This window comes from Stegastes partitus, unplaced genomic scaffold (assembly GCF_000690725.1).
Source record: "Stegastes partitus isolate 25-593 unplaced genomic scaffold, Stegastes_partitus-1.0.2 Scaffold376, whole genome shotgun sequence".
NCBI lineage: Eukaryota > Metazoa > Chordata > Actinopteri > Pomacentridae > Stegastes > Stegastes partitus.
The window spans coordinates 381,965-402,930 of NW_007578107.1; the positions used below are offsets into that span (position 1 = coordinate 381,965).

The following is a 20,966-nucleotide window of genomic DNA, read 5'->3' on the forward strand; positions in this document are numbered from 1 at the left end:
GGAGTAAATGATGCTCTATCAGACAGATTTCACATATCGATTAGTGGTGGGAAATGAAAACTGTGAGTTTCCCTTTTGTCCCAAACAGCAAAAACAAAGTGTTTGAGTTAATTTGCGTTCCTTGTGCATCGTGTTTCCTTGTTTCCCGTCACCTTCGCCACCATTGTTTCACTTTTGTTTAGCTGCTTGTGCTGCACAGAACCAAAAAAAAGCCCCAAATGAGTCTAATGTCTCCACGAAGGCTCGGCACCGCGACCCGTGAATTAAGTCCCACAGATGTGCTTCTGTAGATTAATCTTCCTGTTCACCAGCAATTATTCTTGCGGCGATGCCGAGGCGTGAGGCCCATTTGAAACAATTACAGCCCAGGTTGGGCAAAATTAGCCGATTCAATCCCCGAGGCCTCCGCTGATTAAGAGTGAGGGCGTTTTTTAAAAAAACTGTGGGGGTAATTGGTTTTTAACTCCGGCCCATCCTTCAGCCGACCTTCCAGACCCGAGCCCGGACGCGTCGGAGTTAAATTCTTTCAAGGAAGACATCAGCCAGGCTTTTGTGAGCGTGCATGACAAATCAAAAAATCTTGAGCTGATTCATGCATCGCCACTGGAGAACTCTTATTAATACATTTGTTTTAGCCCTTCTGTCTCCCACGTCCTCGCTGTGTGTTAAAAAGCAGAAGCAAAAAAAAAAAACCCAAACAAAATCACTCGTCCCTACAGCGAGGACTTAAAAAGAAACAGGAAAGCTTTGTCTTTTTATAGCCGCTACACATTTCCATTAGGAGTTTTAATTGGCCGTAGACACATGCCTGAAAGCGGAATTCAAATTAGGTGTGTTATAAGAAAAACAAAGAACCTGGAAAGAAGAGAGAGAGACATTTTGTGGGGGAAAAAAAAAACCCCAACAAATTCAGGTGGAATGGATTTAGATGATCAGCAGAGCATTTGATGGCGAGAGAACGAAACGCGCTCCGAAAGGCAATTTACTGACTCGCTGCAATAAATAGCAGAAGCTCTTTTGCATAACAATGATTGTAATAACAAGTAGTGTAAAGTACGACTCTCTCTGCCAGCACTTTGGTTATATAAATAAAGCCGATGTTCTCGCATGCAATGACTAAAAAAAAAATCTTGCCGTATTTGCAGCTGTAAATGAATCATTAATTGCGAAGAGACGAGGTATTCAGGAGAGGATAGTTCCACCGTGCAGCTACGACTTCATTTTCATTCCCAGCCTCTTTTTTTTTTTTTTTTTTGTCTCAGTTTTTCATCTCCTCTCATCTCATCAGCCGACGAGTTAAAATTAGAAAGCAACCTCTGTCTCGTGCTTGTTTTTCTTTTCTTTTTTTTTTTCCCTCGAAACGTCCGACCGGCCACCACTATCTAATCAGTTTCTAATGAGTTGTCACAGTCGGCGTGATGGCGGCGCGACGCTTGGCTGACCAGCCTGATATTTATTCATGTTAAAAACGATGTCGCACTTTAATGCCACTTCCGCAAATGACTCAATTTGCCGCGGAAATGAACCTCATCTGAGTTCCTGTCAATCTCCAGATGCAGATTTTGTGCACATGTGGGGGCAGCGATGAATTTGTTTAGCGTTTCGACAAGATGTTCAAACTGTTTGTCATGTTTTGGTCTTTGATCGTTTTCCATCCGTTCTTTGTCGCGAAAGTTCATTCAGTTACCACCTCGAGGGAAAAGTCCAGTAGCTGTTGTTATGTTTGTAGAAGTGAGGATGACTTATTAAACTGTCATATTTTACCTCTGATCATTTTTCATCCCTGGGAGAAGAAGCGTCTCCTCGAGCTTCTGTTACCGCCAACATGTTGGAACTCTGTAGGAATGCTATTCCAATAAACATCTTCAACTTGAATTTTGTCATTTCAGCTTCTTAATTGAAAAGCTGTAATACAAATTTTTACTTGAGTCTCTTAAATCCCTTGAATTCCTCAACTTTAGTAGTTGTAGTAACATCTTTATCTTAAATCTCATTGTTCAAATTGAATTAATTAGATTTATGTTGGTTCCAACATATGTGCCAGAAGCAACTAGAAGAAGAAGCTTTATTGTAATCGTACAAACAATACCACAAAATTTCGTTTGGCATCATCTTTGTAGCAGCTAATATGGTCAAAGTCTTAAAATAAAAGTTCAGATGTGATACATATATATAACTAGAAACTGAACTTTTATATGTGAAGTTAATTGTCCTCCAGGAGTTTTAATTGGCCGCATACAGAATCTCATCTGACTTCCTGTCCATCCGTGCAGCGTCTCCGGATGCAGATTCGTGCACATGTTGGGCCAACTTTGAAGTTGTTTAGCATATCGACAGATGTTCAAACTGTTTGTCATATTTTGCATTTGATCATTTTCCATCCGTCATGAAAGTTCATTTAGTTTCCACCTCGAGGGAAAAGTCCAGTAGCTGTTGTTATGTTTGTAGAAGTGAGGATGACTTATTAAACTGTCATATTTTACCTCCCTGGGAGAAGAAGCATCTCCTCGAGGTTCTGTTACCGACATCCAAACATGCTGCTCAGAGATTCTCAGTAGGTTAGAAGTTGGTTCCAACCTATGTGCCAGAAGTATCTGCAACCATAAACTGAGCTGATTGTCCTCCAGGAGTTTTAATTGGCCGTATACAGAATCCTCATCTGACTTCCTGTCAATCCGTGCGGCGTCTCCGGATGCAAATTCATGCCCATATGGGGGCAACTCTGAATTTGTTTAGCATTTCGACAGATGTTTAAACTGTTTGTCATGTTTTACCTTTGATCATTTTCCATCGTTCTTTGTCGTGAAAGTTCATTTAGATTTTACCTCGAGGGACAAGTCCAGTAGCTGTCATTATCTCAGCAAACCAAAGGGAAGGGATTAGAGGAAGTGAGGCTGCTCACCCTACGGCTCAAAGCAAAGAAACAAAAATAATTTCAGATTTCTCCCTCCTCCCTTATTTTGTCACATCCAAGCTCCGGCTGCTGCTGCTGCTGCTGCAGAGCTATGTCTGGCCATCGGCACCATCTGCATAGATTAATGCGTTTGATATTTCCCTTCTCCACCTCCTTTTTTTTTTCCTGCGTAACATCAGGAATCGGTAGCTTCTCCTGCAGCCTGCTGCCTCGTAGGGCTTCACAGTGGGGAAGCTGAGCAATTTGTTTCTGGATGGCTCCGGGCTTATCATCTCTGCTTGACAGATGGGCCTCGCCTCTGCTCAGGTTGGGTTCGGTAGCGTCGCGCTGCTCGCTGCTCGCTTGACAGAACTCATTACAGACACACCCTGAGAGCAGAAGAAGCATCTCCACGAGGTTCTGTTGCCCAAACATGCTGCTCGAGTCTTTTCTGTAGGTCGAGGTAAAAGGTGAAATGAAGGTATTGCTGGTTCCAAACCAACGTGCTGGAAATCCGTATCACTACAAACTCAAATGGTGCCATTTAAATTTGAAGCACTCGACTTGAAAAACTGTAATAAAACTTTGAGCTTGAGTCTTGAGATTTGACTTCCTCAACTTTGATAATTGCAAAAAGTAAAATGTTGACTCTTATAATTTGAATTTACAACTTGAAAAAGTGTAACAACATTTTCAATCTCATTACACGAACCGTCACCTTTGAATTTTAATTTGTAACCGTAGATGTATTTTGGTTCCAGAGATGTGTCATTAGAAACTGAATGTGAATCGTTTACATTTAAATTTCTCCATTTGAATAATTGTAATATTAAGTGTTAAACTTGAATCTTGTATGTTGAATTTTAATTTATTAGGTTTATGTTACGTCCAACTGACAGGCCAAAATAAATGCTGGTAGAAAACTGAATTTGACTAATTCGCATTTAAACGTCTTAACTTAAATACTTGTGGTAAAGTTTGAACCTTCATCTCAGAATTTTAATTTCTATACATATGGACCTGTAACTAAACTATGAATTTGAATCTCATCATTTGAATGTGAATTTCTCAACTTCAATAATTCAAAACTTGAATCTCAAAACTCAAATTCGTCTTTCTCAAGTCGAATAATTGGACTAAAAACTTAAACTTGACTTGATTTTTTAAAAAAGTTGAAGCTATAATACAATTACAAAGAGACGGAATTCAATTTCAAAATATTACATTCAGTTTCAAGTGTATTGGAATACACTTTAAATATAATAAATTCAAATTAGGAGGTTCAAATTCAGATTTTTATTCAATTTATTCAAGTTGAGCAATTCAAGTCCAAGCATAAATGATTGAAATTCAAGTTTCAAGTTGCTCCATCCAGTTACCAGAATGATCAACATATATTTTTAAAAACTTTTTTTCCTGTTAAAAAGCCGCTGTTGATGTCACATTATCAGGAACAGTCTACAGAAGATTACCGGGGCCGTATTCTACATGTCTACATCACTGCGCTCATCTAATCGAATTCTTGTCCTAACCTTGTTGTTTGTCAAAGTCGGTAACGCAGCCTCAAGTTGTTGTCTTTGCCTGATGAGGAACTGTCGCTGCTGAGCCCAGAGGCTGAATATTGATCTAATTTAAACCTCAATGTCAGGTCAGACTTTATGTATCGACTGTCAATTAGCCTCCATATGCCTTCATCCAAACTGGGATGGAGCTGCCCGACGTCTGTATGTTGCTATGGATCTCCACTGAATGCGACTTTCCTCTAGTCTCCTCCCCAAACAGAGAAGTTAAATCAACAAGAGAATAATACTTCATGTAATCAGATCCAGCAGAATGTGATCAGAAGACTCATTTCACTGTAGATAAATAGAATTTTTTGCTTTTTGGGATCTTGAGGGGAAAATGTCTTCGTCCAGGGGATGAAGAAGACTTGTTACCTTGACTGAATAACATTTATCAGAGCATAAAGCGTAAAAACAGAAAGAAACTTGGGATTTCCGAATGAGACGTTCAAACAAAATACCCAAATCTTAACTCATATTTCTATTTCTTTAAAATCATCTTATTCTACGTGTTTTATTGTGTTTAAAAAATCACCAAAAATGCCCCATTTGTAGTAACCAGAATCAGTAAAATACAAAAAAATCTGCATTCCTCATTGCAACCACAAAGATATCAGTGACTCAGCTGTGACCAAAAGTCACATCGCAACAATTCTGGGATTTTTTTTTAGCTGAACTGCAGGTTGTGTTCAGACGGAACCAAAGAGGGTCAAGTATGGAAACAGATTAAACAGTAAAATATCTGTAATATGTAGAATCAGAGTCAGACTTTCCAGTATTCCTAACATCTGAGGGCACTTGTGAGAATGTTGATCATGTTAATTCTGGGTTTTTTTCCCCAGTTTTTGTAAAATTAATAGTCAAAGAAATCCCGCTTTTTTAATTTATGGTATTGTCGTGCTGCACAGTTCTGTCTCCTTCTTCATGGCTGTTCTGTTTCCAAAGAGGTGCAGGACTTTGTATTGCAGTAAAAATAAAGTAAAAAATAATAAGCCCACCGTGAGGAAAAATGTGACAGGAGTTCAAAGAAAAAACAGCCACCCAGAAACTGCTCGAGGTCAGTGAAACTCCAAACTAACCCCTCTGATGTGTGCAGAAGGCGGCTGAGGGTCTGTGGTTTGTAGAGACCTGAACTCCACAGATTCTGACTTTGTATAAATCCTCTAAAAATACACGTGAAAAGACAAGTTATGAAGCCATCTCCCTCCCTGAGAGCTCTATTTTCAGTCAGGGTCAAACTGTGCTTAGCCTTGCATATAATCAGGCCACACGGAGCATTCTGCCACCTTCTGCAATCCTGGGAAAAGAAGCAGAAAGGAGGCCAAAACTACATAGGAGAGACTTTTTTTTTCTCCTTCTTCTTCTTCCTTAAAGCAGATTAGTTTAAAATGGTGTCACAGTAAAGGAAGTAACCGTGCTGAGATTAAATTTAATCCTCGTAAAAATTCTCCACAACCTTGTTGGACGTAAGCTGAAGTGTCTCTGCTTTAAATATCTCGCTGATGTAGATTTTTGGTTCTCCGTTAGTTCCTCTAAAGACGAACAGAAAGACACTTCGCTTAGATAACATTACCTACAAGTTCTAATAATGTCCTAAAGAAAATGTATTAATCGAATGTTATGTCCGGTAATGTTCTATGAAGTTAATATAACGATGTGAATGATGTTGCCAGGAACACAGATGATGTTCCATGATAGCAAAGGAGGAACGTTCCCAAACCAACACTCAATAAATGTTTTCCAAATGTTATCAAGGCCTGAGATGATTTTATAAGATGCTCCTGTAATGTGATATGTTAACAAAGGTGGAACATTCTGACTGCAATGTTCCGAGGATGTCATTTAGGGAACACATTACAGAACAGCATTCTGTAAAACGTTCTCATAATGTTCCATGATAGCAAAGGAAGAACGTTCTCAAACCTCAGTTATGTTGAAGGTGGAACATTTAGTCTCTTTTTGTTGGAGGAGCACATTATAAAACATTCTACAATTTCATTTTGCAGAATGTTCCCATAACGTTCCATGATATCAGTAGAAGTGTGTTTTTAAAACCAGCCTTCAAAGAATGTTTTCCAAATGTTATCAAGACCTGAGATGATTTTACAAGATGTTCCTGTGATGTAATTTATATTAACAAAGCTGGAACATTCTGGCCGCCACGTTCTGAGGACGTTGTTGAGGCAACGCCTTACAGAACATTATTCTGTAAAACGTTCTCATAATGTTGACATAATGATAACAAAGGAAGAACATTCTCAAACCTTCATTATATTAAAGGTGAAACATTTTGTCCTTTTGTTCAAGGAACACATTACAAAACATTCTTCTATAAAACATTCTCACAATGTTCCATGACATCAGTAGACGCATGTTCTCAGACCAACATTAAAAAAAAAAGGTTTTCTAGATGTTCTCAAGGCCTCAGATGACAGAATGTTTTTTACGTAGAACATTTTATAGCGTTGCTGTGGTGTGATATATTAAAAATAGACGCATTTGTCTTTTTGTTGAGGGAACATATTTAGAATGTTCAATGAACATTCCAAAAAAAAAAATCTTCAAGATGTTATTGAGACCTCAGATGACAGAACATTTTTTACAAGACGTTCCTGTACTGCGATATATTAACAAAGGTGGAACATTCCACAGTTTACCTGCAATGTTCTGAGGATGTTTGGGTATGTTGTTGAGGGAACTCATTGTAGAACATTTTTCTTTACAACATCCTCACAATGTTCTATGATAACAAAGGAGAAACGTTCTCAAACCGACATTCAAAGAATGTTTTCCAGATGTTATCAAGGCCAGAGATGATTTTTCGGAGATGTTCCTGTACCGTTACATATCAACAAAGGTGGAACATTGTGGCTGCAATGGTCTGAGGACGTTTTGGGGATGTTGTTGAGGAAACACATCATAGAATCTTTGAAATGTTCCTCAATAATACATGATTAAAAAGGAGCAGTGTGCTCGGTGCAACACTCAGTTGTGACAACATCTTCTTTAGTTACCCAAAGTTTAAGTAGAACATTCTGGTAACTAAAAGAAAACTTCCCGCTGCAAACAGGAAGAGAACTTTTGCAGAACTTTGTGGAAAATTCTCCGAATAAAAAAAAAAACCCTTCTAGCTGAGCCGACACCTGACATCAAACAGGGTAAACTCAAGTATTCCTTGTACATATTTACTGCATGTCCTCCCCGCTGTGCGCACCCTGAAATACAAGCTGTAATGTGCAGAACACGCAATTATCAACTCACACACTCCACAACACAGTTAGAGCCGAGTGACCTGGAACGAAAGAGCAAAAAAAATGTAATTCAAACAAACAACTTTGAACGGCTTTAAGGTAAGGCGAGGCAATGAGAGATACGAAACAGCGGGCATCGAACGAGAGGCTTGTTTGTAAAAAATGTAAATTGCATGCCTCTGAGAATAGTGTACATTTCACAGGAAAATCGCTCCCAGACATAAAAGTACATCCAAAATGCTAATTTGAATGCAAAAGTGGCTACAACCATACATTTATTTTCATGTCTCCAGCTCATATTTGGAGTGATCGTGTGCGTGCGATGATGTGATGGCATCTGCTGGTGTCGAGAAAATGTGTATTTATGCCCGTTTCATGCGACTGAACCAATCAGACTGGCTTAATGTGGACGTTATTGTTCTTTTATGATGTCTGCACCGTTTTGTGTGTTGTTGTTTTTTTTTTCAGTGCAATATAAAGTCCTGCACTTTTATGGAAACAGAAGTAGAGAGAACTCAGATGTGTCTTCTGTGCAGTGTGACGCAGTTAGAATGTCCCAAAAAGACGCACAAAAAAAGCAAAAATGACAAAAAATAATAGGCAAAAATGGCACAAATAAATCCAAAGCAGGCCAGATGCAAAAATGGCACAAAGACACAAACATAACGAACAAATATAACACAGAAGAATGTAGTGAATGATATTAATAGTGTCTATATGAATATAAATACAAAGATATGTGACAATATAAAATACCAAAAACCATAACAAACAAAAAACAGAAGCTGTATTTAATATTTATTTTATAGAAATTTAAAAAAAAACCTGGTTTAATGCAACATTTTTCAAGGTTCTCACAGGTGTTACTAATACTGGATGTTATAGGTATTTCACTGCTTACGTTTTGAATTTGTTTCCATCGTTGTCTCCTCTCTGCTCTCTGGAAACAGCCAAAAACTCTACATTTTTTATCACACGATTGGTGGTTTTCATGGCGTCACAGTTGCAATTGAGGAGTGAAATGTATTTAGTTTTTTGTGGATCTGGTTCGAGCAAATGCTTTATTTTTGGTGGAATTTCAAACCTGATAAACAGAACACACTGATTTTGATGATGCAAATTCCACCAAATAATCTGAATTTTTGTCAGGTGACTGTTTGTTTTAGCTCATTTACAAAGATTTAACAGTTGAACCCAAGAGTGCAGAATTTTTTTAGTTTTTACCAGAATCTGGTTCCTGCAAATGGTTAATTGTGGAGAACATTTTAAATGAGGAGTGTAGAATAAAGCAGTTTTTAAAAAGTATTATGATTAGAAGCTTGGATTTGGTCAGTTTTCCCAACAGAACCCCGACTCCCACACGATCAGTTCAAGGATCAGCTAATAAATGGTGTAATTTTGGTGATTTTAAAGATGAAAATGCCTCCAATACCAATACTAAAATACTTCAATTTAGCTGCAGTCATTCAAGAGTTTCTTTTTTGTTTGTTTGTTTTTGAGTGCAGAAAAAAAAAAAAATGCTCAGTGTGATATTTTGAAATTGCTTTTTTTATGTGTGACCAACAGTCATTTTGACAAACATTCATATTTGAGAAAGAAACTGCAAGTCACACATAATTAGCTTAATACAAATCCTACTCAGTTTTTACAGTTTCTTGCTGATAAATTGTGTATTTTGGGTGATTTTTCTTTCCCCCAGAAACATTTCTGCCTTTCCTACTTGGGTTTTAGGGTTTAGACGGTTCATAGAGGATCATCTCTGACACTTTTCATGTAATCAGTTCAGACACATCCAATCTTAAACTCATTTTTGCATCGTACTTGACTTGAAGAAGTGGAAATGTGAGACCGTGGCTGGAGATGAATATAAAACATCAGCGTTTAATTAAACCTGATTGTGGTTGATGTTCTCTGTCGGCGCTGTAATAGTTCCCACGGTGGCCCTCACGCCGCCTCGCCATCAAGTGGAAGCTAATTGGCTGTTAAGAGTCACTTTTCCCTCTCGGTCTCTCGGCAGAGAACATTCGGACATCCAGATTCGGCGCAATGTCACTTCGTGCCCTCGATTGCACCGCGAGGCCGACTCTCTACGGTGTAGAGCTTCATACAGCTTCTTTGCAAAGCTGCTCTGTCGCTTGTGTTGCTGTAAGTAAGAAGCTCCAGTTGGATGTTTATGCAGAGTTGCTGCTTCGTCCTGAGCTGTCACATCCTTTTAAATCAGCTCGCGGTCGGAGGGCAGCAGCTTGCAGGGCGGCTGGGGGTTGGGATGGTGAAACATCGTGGCAACAGCGTGGCAGATGAGCAGCATCGTGTCCGGACTCTGAGTTCGCATGTCAGGACTGTCGACACTGTAAAGCTCTGGAGTCGACTCGTATTTTCTTATCAGCTGAATATAAACACGGATGTTTGTGAGTTTAATTTAACCCTATTCAGGACTTTCATGTTGCCGTACGTAGAAGGTCTATTGGACCCCAAGAAAGAATACATGCAAAATATTTGTTGGATCCATTATAGACGTTTATAACATGCTAAATAAATTTTCTGATAAGTTGACATATTTTTTGGTTCCAAATACTTGACGAATTTAGAAAAGGAGTGTTACCTAAAATATCTTCTTTTTAAAGTGGTCTGATTTGACATTTTTGGACTTAAAATAATGAGTTGAATTAATCTGCAGCCAAACTCAATAGATTAAACAATCAAAACTAGAATTCTGTCAGATTTCCCAACATGCATTGCTTCATAATTAATTAAGTTCACAACACTTAGAAATTCCTTTTTAAATAAAGTGAAAATAGTAGTTGGAGCAACTTTATTTGTTGTCAATAATCAACTTATGCTACCAATCATTAAATTAGTGCTAATTAAAGTAGCCTCTAATAACTCAATGTCATTTGTTGGTTGAACATAATTTTATTTAAAAGATGTCATAATTCAGAGAGATTAATCACATTCCTGTTAAAGCCCGAGCATTATTTTTTTATGGTGCGTGAAGACTGCGCTGAACATCCTTTCGATGGAGTTTATTATGTGCACTTGGCAACTAACAAAAGAATCATCCACATGCTGCAGAGTAATTATGCTCATGTTGTGCCTGCACTTAGCGCTTATCATTTCACCGGTCAGCAATTTGCCTTGCAAATTCTTGTTCATTTAAGTCGAGATGTGTAGATATTCATTATCACAGCTGGATAATCAGATCAGAGGGCTGATGATGAAGGTCTGGCTGACACTCTGACTGTTACTCAGCAGGCAGTCGCAGCTGAGCGGCGGAGATGTGGCACATAATGCCCTTAAATTCTGCAGAAATCATAGCAGAAGTCATAGAAAGAAATAACTCATACCCCAGCGATGCCACAATCACTTGTCTCGACAAAGAAGAAGAAGAAAAAAAAAAACGCAAAACCGCAGACAAAGGCAGCTGCATATCTAGTGTATTCTTTTTAAAATGTTCTTGCACAAAGGATTTCATCATGTTTCCTTTTCTGCCGGGCTCTATAGGAAGCTGCATAATAAAAGTCATTATTTCTGCCAGTCTCACATCTCTGCTGTGGTTGTTAAATGACTTACCAGCAGGAGTGGTCTTGTAGTGTAGTTTTTCTTTTTTTTTTTTAAACTTCACTTCTCTTTATAGCCAAAGTCATGAGGGTCCTTGGGGGTCCACAGCAGTACAGTGTCCTTGTGTTTTCAGCCTCTGTGGGCTGCAAATGAGGACAAAGAAAGTTTTGCCAGACTGCAGTTTGAGAACAACAAACCATGCAGAGCTGGAGTAAATGCTGCTCGCTCAGTGATGCAAGTAAACAAGAGATCATCCAGTCAGGTTGAGGACATGTGTGTCGGTCATGTATTGTGCAGCCCGGAGATGTCAAGTGTTTTTGTGCCTCGTCATAATATTTAGTGTTTGCTGAGTTCTCTTCTGGTTTTACATTGAAATGTTAAGAAAAAAGGGCACAAATATTGCCACTAAATCTTCCACTGGGATTCCAGAACACTATCCTTGTTTACCTCAGACTAATTTCATACTTGTTTGGTGGCCTGTGGTCAGTAAACCTAATAGAAATCTTCATCATGGTGCTCTTTTACTATCTCTCTGCTAACTCTTATTTACCTCCTAATACAGTTCAGTCGAGTGGAGTTCCACAGTTCAGAACATGGAGTAAAAGGTTCATATTTTAACTCAACATGTGCTACTTTCCTAAACCCAATCCAATTATTTTGGTCCATAGCTAAGCGTCTAAAAGGTAGTTATCATTGTGAGAGCTGTGTTAATATTTAATAACTGGATGTGTGTTGCTGATCAAGTTGTTTTAGCCCCAATCCAATCCGAGTCGTTTAATATTTAGTATCTGCAACACCGTTTTCAGAGACTTTAGTTGTCGTAGATTAGCTGATTGCACCACCAGGTGGATTATGTTACCGTTTAATACCACAGAGACCAGAGAAGGCAGTTTTATTTTTGGCAAGTTGTGGAGGTTCAGCCAGTGAAGGGGTACCATGGCTACCAAAGACTTGGGGAATGTTTAATGACCCTCTTTCATGCTTTTTATGATCCCAGCAGCATGTAACAGGCACAGATTATGTGTCCTCAAGTTGTGTTATGAATTACTTTAGTGATTTATAACGCTGCTGATTATTACGAAAATTCTTCTAGATCCCTTGTGTCTCGTCACCAACTGTGCTCTTCCTTTGTAACACCTGCATATTTGCTCTATGATTACATGTGATCAGCCTGCTCTTTGAGGTTGAATCTGGACATCTTTAGTTCAACCTACCTGATCGGGCTTGTGAGAGACCATCTGTGGAGACTAGACGACAAGAGACAGGAAGAAAAAAGAAGGTGGAGATCCAGTCACCCTACTCTGAGACCCTGCTGTGCCAGCAAGCTATCCCACATAATTACACCGGGCCACAAATAGAAAGGCAGTTTTCTCTCCTTTGCTTTTGCTCCTTCCTGCAGTGCTGAGCAGCAGCAGGAATATTTGGAGTGCGGGGGCGGACCGGGGGTATTTAGATGTGAGAAAAGGCAATTTGTCAGAAACCTAAGGGAGCACTGGAGTGATGACAAGAGAATTACAGTAGGAGGACTTAAGGCTCGAACGGCTAATTCTGCACAGGAATGAGGAGGGAAGGCTCGGCGTGTTTGCTTGTGTACATCGGAATCCATTATTTTCTCAGATGAGCATGTGGGAAATAATTGAAAAATCGATGTTTGAATTCCATCGGAGGAGATGCAGTGTGACGGTGGCTGTTGTGTAACAAAGCCCAGTGAGTCATGAGCGGGAGGCTGGAGCGATGGTTGGAGGAGGAGGAGGTCTGCCTGGGGAAGGACTGGCACAGACAGTCAGATCTGTTAGCAAAGTCATCTGGGAGAGGCAGAGGAAGAGGCCGGACATTTGGTTTCGGGCCTTTGCCTCGGCTGCCAGTGGTTGTCTGGACACTGAACCGCAAGTGAGGCGTGAATAAACCTAAGCCGTGATGCAGACATAACTCCGGTCAGAGAGAACATATGTGCACACAACACATATGTGCAGAAACACACATCGCGGCGCATTAAATCAGCGGAAACTGACGCGAAATGACACAAAGGGCTTAACCGTCGTCCTCACAAATAAAACACAACTAAAACAAGGCATTTTTTAAAACTAATCACTGTCGACACAATCATAAGCCCGATCCATTGTTTACGTCGCAGTTTGTGGCAGGATGTCAGAAATGCTCATTTTGAATACTTTTCTTTTGCTTCTGATACGGATAACACAAATTAGACACAGCTGACATTCGCCCTGTGCTTATATTGCTGTTTTAGGGAACGAATGCAACATACAAACCAGCTTCAGGTTAGCAATTATGCATTTATTGCATCGCAGCATAAATAACAGTAAAAAGAGACAAAGAACAACAGAGTCTGTAGGTGCTGTTGAATCAATAAAACAAAAAGTAGTGATAAGAAACACTGAAAACAACAGAATTCGGGCTGCAAGGTGATTCTAAATTGTCTGTAGGTGTGAATGTTGTCTGTCTCTAAGTGTAGCCCTGTGATGGACTGGTGACCTGTCCAGGGTGTCCCCTGCCTTCACCCTGAGTCAGCTGGGATAGACTCCAGCCCCCCATGACCCTAGTGAGGATTAAGCGGTGTGTAGATAATGGATGGATGGATGGACAACAGAACTCCCTCCTGCTTCTGGTGTAACTAACAAACAGCACCTAACAAAATTCAAACCTATTTCCAAAGTCAGAGAAATATTATGCAATAATATAACATGTGTTTATGTTGCACTTTGTTTATTACACAGGCAGAACAGCTGATAGGTTAACTTCAAGGGATTTAAAAGAACCTTGGATTTTTTATTTATTAAAAATTTTTGGGAGTTGCACCTGGTGCCTTAAGTAATAAGTCAGTCGTGCATTTTTATTGATTTTTAACAAGATGTAGTTTAATCAAGATGCAGTTTTTCATGTCAGTAATTAAACTTTTACACTTTTACACTTTACATTTTGTACTGTGCTGCATTATATGATGACCTATAGTTTGTCAAAATAAAATGAACTTAAATGAAATGGTCAATTTGGAGGGGGTTTGTGGGAAATGAATTGCTAATGAGACAATAGATCCATTGATAGCAAATGTTATGAGTCAGTTCATCAGGATACAGCAACATAAAACCAGTGTTTTTGGTTTAGTGAAGTAATGTATTGCTTTGTAGCAACAAAAACTATCTGTAAAATCACATTTAAAAAAAATAAAAATCTAAATTTGTCATCTTTCTTATACAATTTATTTTTCTGTCAAATAAGGGCGAATATCTTTGTAGTAATTATATCTTTTTCCAGATTGTAATGCAGCAAAAAACTTTTTTATTTTATGGTCAAATATGTAAATGAATGGACTGATAGTTATGTAAATACAGATTTTCGAAGTGGACGTTGTAAATTAATACCTTTTTTCTGGGATTTCACCAGTTTTTATCTGAACAGGACAAATCTGTACAACAACAACACAATGTTTTTAAAAATGAGAGTGTGTTCATTGGATTGATTTTAATAACTTTTTTGTAAGTGAAGTCTGTATCATCCTCAGTATCGACGATACTAAATAATAAATGAGTCAGGCAAAAAAAATCATGCTATCCCAAATGACACCCAGCAAAATGTGCTTGACGCTGCCTTAAAGTGCCTAAAATCATACATAATATGTGCCAAGTGCAGAATTATACCTTGTTTGATTTTGTGGTTGTGTGTGTTGTGTGACTGTATTTATATTGACTTCCCCTTCGCCCCGGGAGCTATTTGTTTTCTGAGGTGCGTAGGCAGTTTTGTTTGTACGCGCTTGTGTGTGTGTGATACTCGTATTTGCGAGCCAAACACACACACACACACTCCTTCGTTCGCGTAGATTCAGGCTTCCGTGGCAGCGTTATCATCCAAAGAGGCAAACAGCCAGGCCCTGATTTAATAAGCTGCCTGGGGAGTCACAGAGAGGTGGGGAAGCACTATCAGCTGATAACTGGCCTCCCTGCAAGCCCAGCTTTTTCCTCTGATAGCCCTGCCAACAGAAGCCTCTCCGTGCTTTTTCTTTTTCCTGTTTGAATGTGCGTGTTGTCTGCTGCCCACGTGTCTTCGGGCTGCGTCCGTCCTGTGTCAGACCGGCCCACACATAGCAGAATCAGGCCTGATCCCAGCGCTGAGAAGCATATGCTGGGAGCTTCAGGGCCTCAACCAACAAACCAACCACACATCCTGCCAGAAAATAAAAGCCCAGGCAACTGACAGATTCCCCATCTATCAGTCTGTTCTGCAAATCACACAAAACGCTGTGCAACAGCAGCCTCGTCGTCATCAACCTTGAGAGCAACCGTGAGAATAAAACAGAACTTTAAACACGTAGTGAAAGGGTGATATTTGAACCCAAAATGTGATGATTTCCTAAACCGAAACCAATTACTTTGATGCCTAACCAAGATTCTAACAGTAGTTATTGTTGTGATTGTTAATCAGAGTGTGATGTTTTTTCTAAATTTAACAATTTTGGTGCCTAAATGAACAACCAAAGTTAAATCTAAGAATACTGGTCTCACTCTTATGGCAAACTGTTTAATGGATAGACTTGATATATATTGCAGATAGGGACATTTTTTGTTGACATCGGATACCATTTCATTGTAGAATAGCTGTAGTACCTGATTGTTCCACCAGGTGGAGTTTCTTACTGTTTAAGACGATAACAACCAGAGAAGGCAAGCATTGTGGGGGATTAGCTAAGGGGCACCATTACAAAGATGTATGTGATATGTAATGACCTCCGGGTTTAAGACAAACCAGGATCGACTAAGATGCCATCCCTACAGCCAAGTCACATACGTAACAGGCCAAAATTATGTGTTTTTTGCCGAAAACAGAAGAATTACTTCAAATTTATGTCTGCCCTGTACCTGCTAAACCTAAATGAACATCCATCCATCCATCCATTATCTACACACTGCTTAATCCTCATTAGGGTCTATCACAGGGCTACACTTTGAGACGAACAAGCATAGTCATATTCACACCTACAGACAATTTAGAATCACCAATTAACCTCAACATGTTTTTGGACTGTGTGGGAGGAACCCGGAGAACCCGGAGAGAACCCACACTACACGGGGAGAACATGCAAACTCCACACAGATAGATCCTTGGCGTCCTAACCGGGACGTCTCACTGTTGTAGCAAACTGTTTTAATGGCTAGACCCCATATATATTGCAGATAGGGACATTTTTTGTTGACGTCTGACACCATTTCATTGTACCTGCTGTAGTACCTGATTGTTCCACCAGGTGGTTTCTTACTGTTTAATACTGTAGCAACCACAGAAGGCAAGCATTGTGATGCCTAATGACCTTCGGGTTTAAGACAAACCAGCATCGACTAAGACGCCATCCCTACAGGCCAAAATCATGTGTTTTTTGGCGAAAACAGCAAAATTAGGTCAAATTTACGTCCGCCCTGTACCTCCGCTGCTTTCCAGGAGTTAGACCGGCCCACACATAGCAAAATCAGGCCTGATCCAAGCACTGAGAAGCATATGCTGGGAGCTTCAGCGCTTCAATCGAACAACCACACACATCCTGCGTCACAGCTGCCAAATCCTGCCAGAAAATAAAAGCCAGACTACTGACAGATTCCCCATCTATCACTCTGTTCTCCAAATCACACAAAACGCCGTGCAGCAGCAGCAGCTTCGTCGTCATCAACCTTGAGAGCAATCGTGAGGGAAAAAAAAAAAAAAAAGTCACAAGAACGAAATTTTTGCAGAGCGGCTGCTGCTCTTTATTTTGACAGCTTCTGTTGTGTTGTTGGGTGCAATGGCGGTGCAGCGATGTTTGAGGGAGCTGAAAGTGGAGCAGCTACATGTTTCATCCAGATCTGTCTTTCTAGGAATTAGGTTCAAAGCCAGTGCGAGGAAGGAGTTTGTCTTTTTTTGTAACAAAGGAAAAACATGAGTGAGATGTTGTGGGGGGGAAAAGCAGCTGTTTTAACATTTAATACAGATATCTGCGTCATTCTGACCAGTTAGAATATCAATAATTCAGTTTGGACTAGTCAGAATATCTAAAACGCCGTTGTGACTCAATTGTTGTGCGTGATGCTGCTCATGCAAGGTTTCCCATTGGATCCTGGTCCAGCAGAGCATTTAAACAGTTTTTGCAGAAGTAATGGCAGCTGCTGTGGTGGAGAAGAGGGTTAGGAAAGACCATATCAATAAGGACTTTGTGGAGACTAAGAGCTTTGTTCATCAGAGACTTGTGGTTAAAATTTACTAGATTTTCAGTCTCAGGCTGCTCTGTAGGATGTTTGAAAAGCAAGCCGCCTCCCAGTTGTCGTAGACTTTGACGTAACTAGAAATATCTTCGTCGAAACTCTGATTCAAAATCTCTGTATTTACATTTACAAATGTACTTTCTGTTGGATTACGTTGGTATGTAATGCACACTAGGATGTGAACCGCCGACCTTCTAGCTGCGAGGCAACGATGCTAACCACTGCCCCACCTTGCAGCCCCAGAAAGGACCACAATAGTTTAATTTTTATTTGCTTCAAGCTCATTTTCTTGCATTACATCAGTCATTGAGGTAGAAATAACAGTCTACATTTACACTGCAACTTGTCGTTAAGCTAGCTGACCAGGTCCGACCACTTGAGAGTGGTCTGTATTAAAAAAAAAAAAACAAGCAACGTACAGTCTGAGATATCTGAGTTATTTGTTCAAAGTGCTGCGTATTATTTAATGAGCCACCATGACATGACAAACTTCTGTGATGTTTATTTTGTTAAAGGCCAAAATTCTGTTTCCAAAAACAGTAACATCAGCACAAGACAAATATTCATGGCACTAAAAGTTGTGTTATTATCAACTAAGCTAACGATTATTTAAAGGGGCACCGTGACAAAGACTTATGTGATGCTTAATGAACTCCGACAAGCAGAGCTCAATTTGTATTTTAGATTGATCAGTTATTGATTGCTAACGCTGTGTTTATGAGGAAAATAATTCAAATGTACGACACCAGATGTAAATAAAGGACCTGGCTTTGGTATCTCAACAAAATGATTCAATTCTTTAATAGTTTATTTTAAAATATTGATGCTGAAGCATAATCCATGAACATAACATGTTTTTTACTTTTCCTCTTTTGTCGTCTTTGGATTTCTTGAGTGTATGCATTGAAAGCGTTCTCTTTTATGGCGGTAGGCTGGTATCATTGTGTGGACAGTGATTGCTTTTTCTTTCTGTTGTGAGTGTTATCACGCAGTGTGTGTTGCAGGGGGTTGATAGGCAGACTTTGGGGTGGCCACGGTGACCCACGGCTGACACCGATGATTGATCCTGGTGCTGGGATAAGTGCCTGCACACCGCTGAGAGCACCGGTCCACTGAAACGCAGCCAGGCGGAAAATTAGAAATCTCTTCATCCCTGGTCCATTTGAAATCCGATATCTCCCATCTTCCCCTTCATGCACCCACCTTTCCTCAGCCAATAAATCAGTAATTAAATGATGTGTTTATGTGTGTCTATGTACATGAGGGGCAGGTGCGCGTCCTTGGGGGGATAAGAGTGGGCAATTGGGGTGATGGGGTAGAAGTGCCCATCCCCCCCCCCAGAACACACGTGACCTTCTATTGTCTGCATGAAATCAAAAATACCTCTTTAAACACTCTGTTGTCCCAGATACATGCAAAAAAAAACACCTTTTATTTCACAGTTTCATTTGAACTGTAAATTATTTTTTTTAAATTTGTTCTTTTACAATGTTTGACCATAAAATATTATTATGAATTAAGTATTTTTACTGTAATGGAATCAGAAAAATGTGTTATTTTCAAAATAGTTGCTGATATTTGCAAGAAAAATGATGTATATTAAGGATTAAAAAATTGTAAATAATCTTTAAGCCATTTTCCCTGTTTTAGGTTACACATCATATCTATTAATATCACCCAAAAAATGTATGAACATGTTGACTGTAAATATTTTTTAAGAAGAGTCCAAAACTGTAAAAAAAAAAAGAAAGAAAGAAAGAAAGAAAGAAAAAAGAAATCTGTATTTTTACAAATGGTAATTTGTTCTTTTACAAAGTTTGATGGTAAATTACACCATTTTTACACAATTAAAGTCAGCAAAAAACCTATTATTTTATAGATGTTTGCTATTATTTTCACAATTCTTACCATTTTTAAACATTACGGTTTTGTCAAACTACAGATAATATCTGGTAAAATCACAGAACAATGTTAACTGTTAATAAAAAAAGACCAAAACTTCAAAAATGAGTATTTTTTTTTTATAATAATTTGTTCTTTTAAAATGTTTGAGCATAAAATTACACTTGTTTTTTAACTGCATTATAATCTGGGGGGAATTTACAGGAAACGAACATTAATAGTTTGAGTCTCTCCTTTGAGCCTCTTATCAAACAGTCAGACATTTTCACAGTTTTATTGTACTTAAATCTGCTGAAAACATCAGTATATTCCGGATATTTCTTGCTATTTTCATGGTTATTTATTGCACTATTTACGCATTTATTATGTTTCTTAAATATATTTTTCTGGCACCCTTGCAGCCAGCTTTGTACAGTTTTCATATGATTTTTGGAAGTACAGGAGTACAAGCACATGGACACACACACTGGAGCCTAGACACACATATGTGGGTAACACAGTGTGTTCTGGTGTCAGCTGGAGGTGCAACGCTGCCTCTGGTATCAAATAAATCAAAGTCATTCTCCCCTGAGCTGCACTTGACCTCCTGGAGGCCATCAGCGCCGCAGCCTGAGCGCTTCCTAATGCCTCCTAACTTCTAACATCCATCTCTGGTGTCTGCAGGTACATCCGCCCAGGGCAGCCCCCTCCTGGCCTCCCTCCCCGTCCCAGGACGGCCTCTGCAGCCTCAGCTCGACCTCAAACACCTCCTGCCCTTCAGACTCAATGGATCCTCCCCCCTCAGCCTCTTCCCCAACTTCAACACGGTGAGTTTGAAAGCAGATGAAAAGTGCGAACGTTAACAAGAGTACAGATCTCAAGCAGAGCCCAAGATAGTCTGTAAATAACACCACGTCTCATTAGATGCAGCAGAAATATCAAATCATGTGAAGAGGTGACTCAGTTCACACAAGAAGATTGTTTTGGGGGTTTTTTTTGTTCTTGAGGAAAGTTGGGTTTTTTTTAACCCTCAGAACGACAAAACCTGCTGACAGGTTTGAAAGGTATAAAAATCACCAATATTACACCATATGTCAGAGCTAGAAACACATTAAAACAGAAGGAAGTGTCAGGAAACTCCAACCAAAACCAAGAATCATGATGTTCAATCAAGATCACTTTATACAACATGTGTCATTTAAAAATGTGCAAAAATAAAACTTCTTCATGATATTCCATCAAAATCACTTTATTTTAAATGGCTAATTTAAAATTGTACCAAAAAGAAACTATTTCTTTGAAAGTTTTTCCGTAAAACCAGAACTAATCATCACAAATTCGAATGTTTCCATCGACGTACAGGGCTTTATATTGACATATATTTATGACAATTTTTGAGTTTTGACGACATCTTTTTGTTTCTTTTTGGCATTTTCACGTCTATTTTTGTCATTGTTGCCTGTTGTTTTTGAATATTTATGTAATTTTTGCATCTTTTTGTGTCTTTTGTGTCATTTTTTCGGTCACTTCTGCGTATTTTTGTGTCATTTTCGCTTCTATTGTGACTTTTGTGTCCTTT

General features: G+C 39.2%; 1 protein-coding gene across 1 annotated transcript in view; it reads left to right on the plus strand.

Moving 5' to 3' along the window:
• The window catches only part of znf385c (zinc finger protein 385C), a 129,898-nt gene that overhangs the window by 75,177 nt on the left and 33,755 nt on the right, over positions 1-20,966 (plus strand). The window contains exon 2 of the mRNA XM_008284856.1: positions 20,072-20,214. Within this exon, the coding sequence (XP_008283078.1) occupies positions 20,072-20,214 (143 nt within the window). The remainder of the gene's footprint in view (positions 1-20,071; positions 20,215-20,966) is intronic.